The sequence below is a fragment of the Zingiber officinale genome, chromosome 4B (assembly GCF_018446385.1).
Source record: "Zingiber officinale cultivar Zhangliang chromosome 4B, Zo_v1.1, whole genome shotgun sequence".
NCBI classification, from domain to species: domain Eukaryota; kingdom Viridiplantae; phylum Streptophyta; class Magnoliopsida; order Zingiberales; family Zingiberaceae; genus Zingiber; species Zingiber officinale.
Window position 1 is genome coordinate 15,916,798 of NC_055993.1, and position 10,689 is coordinate 15,927,486.

A 10,689-nucleotide genomic window follows, 5' to 3' on the forward strand; every position below is an offset into this window, starting at 1 on the left:
TCGGATGTCCTTGAAGTAGTAGCGCAACGACAGAGCATAGTCAAAGTAGTAGAAGAGTCATTAAAGCTTGTAATTGAATTGTGTATGTTATGCTGTTCGATCACTGCATTTAAAGAGTATTGAGGGTGCTTCTAAGCCCATCGGAGGCGCCTCTAATCTGAAGTTTAATCCCTTAAACCCATATGAACAGCGAAGACTTTGGCTTCTAGTTGTGCGAGGGCACCTCCAAGCTCTTTGAGGCACCTCCAATTCGCCTTCGAGCCGCCTCCAACGCCTTCAAGGTGCCTCCGCAATATGAAGTCTTATCCGCTATATCTCCTTGAGGGTGTCTCCGACTCGTCCAGGGTACCTCTAAGCTCCGATCTGAAGTGCCTCGAGCACCTCTGAAGTGCCTTGGATACTATTTATCCGAGGTTAATTTTTGCTCCTTTCATCCTATAAATGCGTTAGTCCAAAAATATGTATAACTTGCAAAATGAAGTTAGCACAATAATAAAATAGAATTATTAATTAGATCATGTCTTTCCAAAATCAGAATCTAGTCATGGTCTCAGTCTAGATTTCCAAAATAGACCTAAATTGGACCTGCACCTAAATTCCATGAAGACTTTGGCTTCTATTTGTGCGAGGGAACCTCCAAGCTCTCTAAGGTGCCTCCAATGTGCCTTCGAGGTGCCTCGAATGCGCCTTCGAGGTGCCTCGAATGCGCCTTCGAGACTCCTCCAATGCCTCCAAGGTGCCTTCACACCACGAAGTCTTATCCGCTACTCTTATCTCCTTGAGGGTGCCTCCGACTTGTCTAGGGCACCTCCAAGCTCCGATCCGAAGCGCCTCAAAGCACCTCTAAGGTACCTCGGATACTATTTATCCGAGGCTGATTTTTGCTCCTTTTGTCCTACAAAATGCGCTAGTCCAAAAATAATATGTAACCTGCAAAATGAAGTTAGCACAATAATAAAATAGAATTATTAATTATATCTTGTCTTTTCAAAATCAGGATCTAGTCATGGTCTCGGTTTAGATTTCCAAAACACACCTAAACTAGACCTGTGCCTAAAATCCCTAATTGGGACTCGTCCTCACTAGAACACTTTCCTCAGTTGCTTACCTTACTTACCATGCAAAATTGCTTGACTTGCCTTTGACCCACCAGATCTTCCCGTCAGTTGTCAGGTCCGTAGACCCAACTATACTTCGACCAGCTGTCAAGTCTCGCTGACCCAATCAGACTTTCCACTAGATATCGGGTTACTCTTTAACGTATCTGGACTTCTACACCAACTATCAGGACTTCGCTGTTGCATAGCATTTTGTCAACCTTGACCTGCCAAGAGTTCCTCACTCATGCCATGTGTCTAGTCCTCCGTAATTCACTTGGATTTTTCTCTTGTCAATTTTTCATTGAACTTTTGATCACCAAGTGTTCGGTCAACCTTGACCCACTTGAATTTTCTTTTTTGTCAACTTTTCGTTGAACTTCGAATCACTAAGTGTTTAGTTAACTTTAACACACTTTGACTTTCCTCTACCGTCGAGAGTATCCAGTCAATCTTAACTCACTTGATATCCTACTAACATATTGATATCCTACTAACTTGAATCAATTTGAGTTTAATTAACCCGGTCAATCTTGACATGAGATTAATTTCACCAACAGCTACATTAGAAGGATATTTTTAGGATAAAATATCTTTAAAAAGTGTCTTTTGATGATTTACATAATTTGGGACCCCTTTGATTTTTCTCAAAAAAACATCAATTATACTTTTTTTATTAGAAAAATCTGTAAAAGTTTAAATTGAATTATAATATGATTTATTCTAAATGAATTAGTTCTTAATTAGTAACAGCGGTTAATTCCTTTTTGCAGCATCTAAGTTTCGATTTCAACTTGAAAATGCATGGAAAAAATGTTGTATTTTTCAAACCAAAATAATTAATATGATTTTCGTTTAATTCACTTTGCAAGAGTATTTAGTGTATGTATAAAAAGAGGGTGTGGCCGTGGAATATCAACCCAATCTGTCGGTGGTGCGTCACGCCATGTTCGTCGACATTTCCTGTTGCGTAGCATATGAATCACCCAGCAACACCATAGGATTTTAGGGTCGCTTTCATGGATCAACACACCATGGCTGTGTTCATTTGTTTGCTTTTGTCTAAAGGAAGAATGCATCCAAATACTTGTTTTACTTTTCTAAGTAGAAGATGCAGTACAATGAATCATATATGCATGAGAGTGCTCAAGGGGGGAAAATGGCCGGAAGCTGCTACTGCAACGGAACCAGCAGAAAGATGCAGTAGGTGTGGAGTTGTTCCGTTCTCTCCCCCCTCTATATATGAAGAGGTAACTGGGGAGGTCCTCCAAATCACATAAGCCAAGCTAAATAGTTGAGCTTTAATTGTCTGGCGATCGGAGAGAGCAATTAATGGCGCCGTCTGTGAGAGGAGTCATGTTGTTGGCCTTCGCCACGGCTCTGTGGATCAGTGGCACGCAGAGAGCAGAGGCCCAGCTCAAGCTCGGGTACTACGCCCACAGTTGCCCTCGGGCCGAGGCCATCGTGAAGGACGAGGTCGAGAAGGCCCTCGCGGACGACGAAGGCGTCGGCGCTGACCTTCTCAGAATGCATTTCCATGATTGCTTCGTCAGAGTAATTAGATATTGTTGTTGTTTTCGTTGCTGCTGTATTAAATGTGTTGATGCTGCGTGGTATAACGCGAGCAATCTGCAGGGCTGCGATGCTTCGCTGCTCTTGGATTCCACCAACGCAAGCAAAGCCGAAAAGGACGCGCAGATCAACCTCACGCTCGAAGGGTTCGACGTCATCGACACCGTCAAGGAGAAACTGGAAGCCGCCTGCAAGGGCGTAGTCTCCTGCGCCGATCTCCTCGCGTTTGCTGCCAGAGATGCCATTGTTCACGTAAGCTAGCTTCGCTCTGTTCTTAGTTAATGGATTCCTCCCCTGCTTCTTCATCTGAATTCACCAGAAGAGATATGGTAGACAGTACGGAGGAATCCACTACAAGGTGCCGTCTGGGAGAAGAGATGGCCGGATCTCCATTGCGTCGGACACCGACGTGCTCCCTTCGCCGGACTTCAAGCTCGCCAAGCTCACCGACCTGTTCATCTCCAAGGGCTTGAGCCAGACCGACATGGTCATTCTCTCGGGAGCCCACACGGTGGGGATTGCGCACTGTGACGCCTTCTCCAAGCGGCTGGATTCCGGCGACCCGACGTTGGACTCAAAGTACGCGAGGGTGCTGAGGAGGCAGTGCCCGCCGAAGAGCAACAACACGGTGCCGATGGACCCGAAGACGCCGAACAAGTTCGACAACCGCTACTACCGCCTCGTGCTCAGCAACCGCGCCCTCTTCACCTCCGACGTCTCGCTGACCTCCACGCCAGGCACAGCCACCCTGGTCGAGAGCCTCGCCAGGAACTTCAAGAGCTTCCAGCTCAAGTTCGCCGAGGCCATCGTCAAGATGGGCTCCATCGGCGTCCTCACGGGCCACGACGGCGAGGTTCGCAGCAACTGCAGAGTCGTCAACTGAAGATCAGCGGCCGGAATCGATCGTCGCTTCCCTTCGCATCCGTGATTCTACGTGTTCACCCATTCGATCGTTTGGTACTACTATACGAACTACGATTCGTGTATTGTCTCATCTCAATTTTATTTTTTCTTGTCGTCGACATAAATCTGTGTCCTTCACTGCGTGCTGAATAAAAACGTCAAAAATGTGGATTTTTTCCCCGGTTTTCTCAGTATAAGTTATAAATAGTAGTTCAACGTTTGATTCGGTGAATTGCGAATTGGTGATGAGGGATTAAACGATTTACGGAAGGGCTCTGATGAAACTGGTGAAATGATTGAGTAGACATTCAATAAAGTGGAATGCTGTCGGCCCTCTACCATGATTCCACGTCCAATCTTGTTGCAGTGGGGGTAAGCCAAGCGCTGCGTTGTGCCTAAATCCAGTTTCACTTTACCAATTTTAAAATTTTGATTATTCAAAAATTTAGACACATTTAAAAAATTAATATTCATCTTATTTAAAATTCAAATTTTAATTTTTTAATTATTGTCTAAATGATTTTTTTAATATTTATAAGAGAATGAGCGTTTCCCTATCGATTAAGTCTAATTTTATGAGTGATTTGGCGTAAATAAAAAGCTGAAACAATGCCTGAAAACTTACAATTGAAATGAGAAGTCTTTTTTCACATAAGATTGCAGTATTCTCGCCTTACTTACACATTTATCTTATTTACCCTAGCTAGTATGTAAGTATTATTCTTGAGTCTTTCAGTTCGAATTTTTGTTGATGTGATCATATAAATCACTTTGGCCTTCCATTCTCCAGTGAACTAGTTAATTATTTTGATTTTAAATTAGACTATTTTGGCATAAGGAATGGTTCTGCAAATAATTGGCTCATGGGACGAAGGATATGAAGGAATGAGCGCATGGGGATAAAGTTATAGGGTGCTTTTATCTTGTGGTTTTTCCCTTTAGGTACATTTTACATGGTCAGGCTTTAGTTGCCTCAATTTGACTTGCAATTTTTTCTTTGTTATAAAGGTGCTTGCTGAATAAATAGGCTCCCGATTAATAAATGTTTTGTTTAACGTATCTTAAATTTTGGGCTATTTCATTTAGATCGAGTTGATAAAATAGCGATGGCATTGCCATACCCAACCTTCAAATGAGGCCTGTTTGTTGGCATTGCCATACCCAACCTTTAAATGAGGCCTGTTTGGTACAAGGCTCAATTACTTACCTACCTAATTTATTTTTCAAGCATACGAGTCTCTCAAAGCTTGAATTTATTTTAAGAAATGATTAGCAATAATCGTTTAGATATTACAAAAGCTAGTTGATGTCCTTTAGTTGTTGTACTGTAGCAAACAATGGGAGTGATTATCATTATTGTAGGATGAAAAGAATTTGCATATCATAATAGTATGATATTATTCATTTTTAGTCTAAGTTCTTACGAATTTTATTTTAGATTTTACCCAAAATGTGTCATACTAATAGAGATATATATGTTCGATCTTTTAAACCTATGATCTTTTTATGTATTTCCAATGTAGGACTTTGATTGTATTCCCAACAATTTTTACCTCAAACGAAGGGTCATCGTTATTCTCATGATCCAAATCTCCCCTCAAGCATCCTATCACTATTGACCTGCTCTGGTCCTCTAAGACTTTTTCACTATGTATGATTAATTCCTTAGGATTTTCACCAAGAATCTAGTCATCCTTGACTTGTTTAGACTTTTCACGACCTAAGGTTCACTCCCAGGATTTCCTCTAAGTATGACCTGCTTGGACTTTTCTGCTTAGATTTTACTCCTATAGGAGCCCCCACCTCCTTCGTTCAAGGCCACTGCATCTGATCACCCTTGATCTGTTTGAACTTTTCACCACCTAGGGTTCACTCCCTAGGATTTCCATCAAGTATGACTTGCTTGGGCTTTTTTGCTTAGATTTCACTCCTCTGGAAGCCCTCACCTCTTTCGTTCATGTCTATTATTCCACCCACATGGTTCAATTTAGATCACGACTTTGATACCGATTGTTAAGACTAAAAGAATTCACATATCTCCATAATAGTATGATATTATCCATTTTAAGTCTAAACCCTCATTGATTTATTTTGAGCTCTAATCAAAATGTCTCATACTAATGGAGATATCTTTCATCTTTTAAAACCATGATCTTTTTCATGTATTTTTAATGTGAAACTTTGATTGTATTCCCAGTAATTACTTAAGCCATACAAGCAAAGATTAAACTGAAAACAAAAATCTATGGAAGTGTATGCACATGAAATATATGTAATTACCCCGAGTGAGTTTTGATGTGATCAACTAGGTTAAGTTAGGATCTATATTTTTTGATGTCTTGTGTCTAAGTGTGTAGTGACTTAAGAACACAAGAAGTCGAGCGGAAGACATAGCTAGTGAGATGGATGGCATGGGAAGCAAGTTGATGGGCTCGGTGCATCTGAGGGACGAGGTGTTACAGAATAATACACTGGCAGACAAGAAAAATGTACGTAGTGCTTTCGATGGAGGAGAGCGCGGGAGGAAACTGCTCGAAAAGAAGGCCAGAGTTGAGTTCAGGTGAGCTCAACTTTGGATAGCTAAAGAATCATCCATGTGACCAGAGCAGAAGCGTGACAAGTCAACACGAAGTTGACTTGTCCAAGTGCCCGAACCAGGTCCGGGTCCCTGGACAAGCTTGGGTGCCTCATTGAGCCATTATAGCAAGGATAAGATTTGGAGTCAATGTCAACAAGACCCCAGGAGCCCGGATCGTTCCAGGCGCCAGGACTGTCCCAGGCACCTGGACAATGATAATTTAATTGATGAAGAACCGTTGTAGCGTGGATCCAGGTGACCTTGTCCAAGCGCCCGGACCGGGTCTAGGCGCCCAAGAACTGCCACCTCAGTAAACGAATAGTTCGGCCAGTGGACTATAAATAGAGCCTTGGTCCTCAAAGTTTATAGAACACATTGTACTTACATTTCCGAATTTATGTTTTAATTCTGCTTGTTCTTAAATATTGTAAGGGGCTACTCAGCCTCCGACTCTATCGAAGAAGGAGCTTGATAGTGTGCGTTCAACTATCTTAGATTAGCAACCTCCTCGGTTGCAAACCAAGTAATTCTCAGTGTCCCTTTTTCTTTTATGTTATTAATTTTAATTAGCATGTGTTAACTAAAGTCCAAAGATTTAGAAAGGTGCTACCTTCTATTGCAGGCTCACCCCCTATTGTCGGTCTACACTGGAGCTACAATATAAACTTTTCAAAAGATTAAAGTTTTGCACTATAAAAGCCACCTTGGGGGTTACTAACTCTTCATGGTGTCGCTACAAATAAAAAAAGATTTTAGAAGTAGTTTTAAAAGGCTTTTAGGAACATTATGAACCACTACTAAACCTATTGAACTGGTTATCCAACCATTGCATATACTGCAGTGCTAAGGGCAACCGAAATGGTAAAACTAATAGGTGGTTTAAACTATCCAACCACTTCTAATGTATACCTTTAGAAGCAGTTATAAACTGCTTATGAATGTTTTCTATAGAGGTGGTCCTGAACCAATTTAGAAAGATGACATGTAGAAGTAGAAACTTTGATGTTAGAAGCAGTTAATAACCGCTTGTGAATATATTTTACAGAAGTGGTAAATAATCGGTGCAGATAGTTGCCATTTAGAATGATGAGTACACACTTCTGAATGTTTGCTATTGTAACGGTTGTTAGCCGGTTGGGAAGCTTGACTGTAGAAGCAATTGGGACTGGTTGCTTATGCAATGGTTTGGAAACACTTGTAAGCACTAGTCTTCGAAATAGTTAAAAATCGCAACTAATATCAAATTTGAACCAGTTTAAAAATGATTCTTACGTTTATCGGATTTCCAAAACCAAATGCAATACCAAATTAAATCAATCTACGATATTCACATTTCACTTTACAAAACTAATTTATATTCATAACATTTTGCATTACCAAATCAATACATAATATTTATATTTCATTCTAAAATATTAATATATCTTATTAATATTTTACACTACGATATACCACTAATACAAAATCTTCTTCAATTCCAAAAACATATACAACCTTCGATAACAAGTTTTCTCCACCAAAAAGTCCTTAAAAAAAATATATTTTAAGTTAAGTTACCCAAACTATTACACTTCAATCTGATAGCTAGACATCGTTCAAATGTAAATCATCTTTACATGGAAATTGTGACATTACATTTGCTCCAAGCGATAGAAAATAGAATTTGTATATTCCACACATATCCCAAATTAGTACAAAAGTCCGACATTAAACATATGAATACAATGGGGAAAAAAACAAGACAAGTGATGCAAAATGAAAGTTGAACACATAAAATTTAATAAGAGAATTTGCAAATAAGTAAGCTTTAAGAACAAGAGTTAAATGAGATATAAATATAATCACAGTGGGACTTTGAGATTTTTACATCCAACATATTAATTGGTAATGTGGTGCTCAAAAATAAAAACTGATATATGTTTGACACATTGACCGTTATTAGTGGCTTAAAAGTATTAGTTACCTGGTACTTAGGTTATTATAATGATGCTCGAAAGCAATAAATTTAATGCCCAGAGGCCATAAGAATATATTTGACACATTGACTATTATTAGTGGATCAGGAGTACTAGTTATCTGACACTTAGCTCATTATAATGATGATGAAAAGCAGTAAGATTGATGCCTCTAGATAGTAAGACCGAGACTCGGAGGCAATAAGCATATATTTGGTACATTGACCATTATTAGTGGCTTGAAAGCACTAGTTACCCTATACTTAGGTTATTCTAATGATGCTGGGAAGCAGTAAGACTGATTCATGGAAGAAGTAAGACTGAGACCTGGAGGAAATAAGAATATATTTGGCACGTTGATTGTTGATACGGGTTATATCGAGCAGATCTAGAAGATGATGCGGTGGTCAAAGTCAAGATGATATGGCAGTTAAAGTTAGGGTAAAGGAGCATTCTGCACTTGGTTCTGTTGATCACTCAACTTTAAAGTTGTCGCATCCTGCCCATACAACTCTAAAGCAAGACGCTTGGATAAGGATGACCGATTACAAACCTGATCGGATATAAGGACTCTAAGACTTTACGTTGAAACTAAAGAAATAATACACATGGTTAGTAAATGGTCAGCCGGAGGAAAGGTCGACCCGGCTCTAGACACTTAAGCCTTCTAAAAATCTTTATACTCACCCGGGCGGATGAAAGGTCAGTCAGACATAAGGCTCTCTATGTACGGCCGGCGGTGGGGGGTCTTAAAGACACTTAGCCTAATAAACCTCTTTATTTTAGATTGGTCAGATAGAGATTGGTCAAACATAAGGTTCTCTGTGTACTCTCAACCGAGTAAAGACTGTACATGCTTAAAGATACTTGGCCTCATAAATCTCTTTATATTAGATTGGTCTGATAGAGGTCGGTCGAACATAAGACTCTCTGTGTACGTCCGGTCATGCAAACACCGGGTGGGCTTAAAAACACTTAGCCTCATAAACCTCTTTATATTAGATCGATCGGATGAAGGTCGGTTGAACATAAGGCTCTATATGTACACCCAGCTGGGCAAAGACCGGGCGGGCTTAAAGACACTTTGTCTCATAAACCTCTTTATATTAGATCAGCCGAATGAAAGTTGGTCGAACATAAGGCTCTATGTATACTCTCGGACGAGTACATACTGGGTCGGCTTAAAGACACTTAACCTCATAAACCTCTTTATACTAGATCGGTCGAATGAAGGTTTGTCAAACATATGGCTCTATGTGTATGCTCGGCCGAGGAAAGGGCTTAAAGATACTTAGCCTCATAAAGCCCTTAATATTAGATCAGTCGGATAGAGGTTGGTCAAACATAAGGCTCTCTATATACGTCTGGTCGGGCAAAGACCTGGCAAGCTTAAAGACACTTAGTCTCATAAATATATTTATATTAGATCGGTCAGATAGAGGTCAGTCAAACATAAGACTCTCTATATACACCCGACCGGACAAAGATTGACAGGGTTAAAGACACTTAGCCTCATAAACCAATTTATATTAGATCTGCTAGATAGAGGTCGATCCAGCATAAAGCTCTCTATGTACGCCCGTCCGAGCAAAGACCGAGCGGGCTTAAAGACACTTAACCTCATAAAGCCCTTACTATTAGATCGCCCTGATAGAGGTCAATTGAACATAAGACTCTCTGTATATGCATGGCTGGGCAAAGACCGGGCTGACTTAAAGACACTTATCCTTAGGAAACTCTACATATACAGTGTGTCGGGCAAAGGTCGTCTGGATTTAAGCTACTTAATGTCATATTGTGCCTAAAATAAATCTCTAACATGCCAAATTTTTTATATGGCTCCTTGAATGAATGTTTGGCATACTGTGGATAATATCTTAGTCTCTGAATAGATCTTAGTAGTATTTAACATATGACAGAGTAGATTGATGCAATGGTAAGCAATACGGATGACCTTATAGACCAACCGAGATATATTCAGCAGATAAGTAGCAGACAATATTCTAACAACCTGAAAGAATTGTTGGAGAATATTCCTTTAGAACCTCTTTATGAGGTTATCTTGTTTCCCATTTGTGATCCATTTATAACACATCCGCCTTCAAAGACTTCATAAAAGGATTAAGCTATAAACAACAAAAAAGGTACATCTGTAGGTAGAAAAAAGATTTCTCGGAGACTCTTTAAAGAACAACCTAACAAACTCTGACAGAGGAAGCCACCTCATGATCACAGGGGTTATAAGGGGTGTTATATAAAAGGGGGTCCTCTTCATTAGAAAGGTACAGAATGATCATCATCTAAACTTTACTCTCACGCATATCCTCTACTGTTCTTCTTCTCCCACTTGCCAAAAAATGTACTGACTTGAGCGCCAGAAGGCCTTACCAGGGACTTCTTCCCTGGTCTTTGGTCACTAATGCTTTGTTGGATTGTTGGATTGTCAGATTGTTCGTAGGATCATTGAGGAGCTCCATTGCTAGTTACAGAAGTCTTCCGCCGGTCAATAGACCATCCACCTAAGCTAGCGCCCCATCTCCCTAGCCTTCAGATAGGGTCAAATTTAGTGCTGTCTATGAGAATC

The 10,689-nt window shown here is 40.2% G+C and overlaps 1 protein-coding gene across 1 annotated transcript; it reads left to right on the forward strand.

Moving 5' to 3' along the window:
• The first annotated feature begins 2,223 nt into the window (after positions 1 to 2,223).
• LOC121974789 (peroxidase 5-like) lies at positions 2,224 to 3,750 on the forward strand. The gene is made up of 3 exons (XM_042526017.1): positions 2,224 to 2,651; positions 2,733 to 2,921; positions 3,007 to 3,750. The coding sequence occupies exons 1-3, from the start codon at positions 2,430 to 2,432 to the stop codon at positions 3,550 to 3,552; spliced, it is 957 nt and encodes a 318-aa protein (XP_042381951.1). The 5' UTR covers positions 2,224 to 2,429; the 3' UTR covers positions 3,553 to 3,750.
• Positions 3,751 to 10,689: the final 6,939 nt, after the last annotated feature.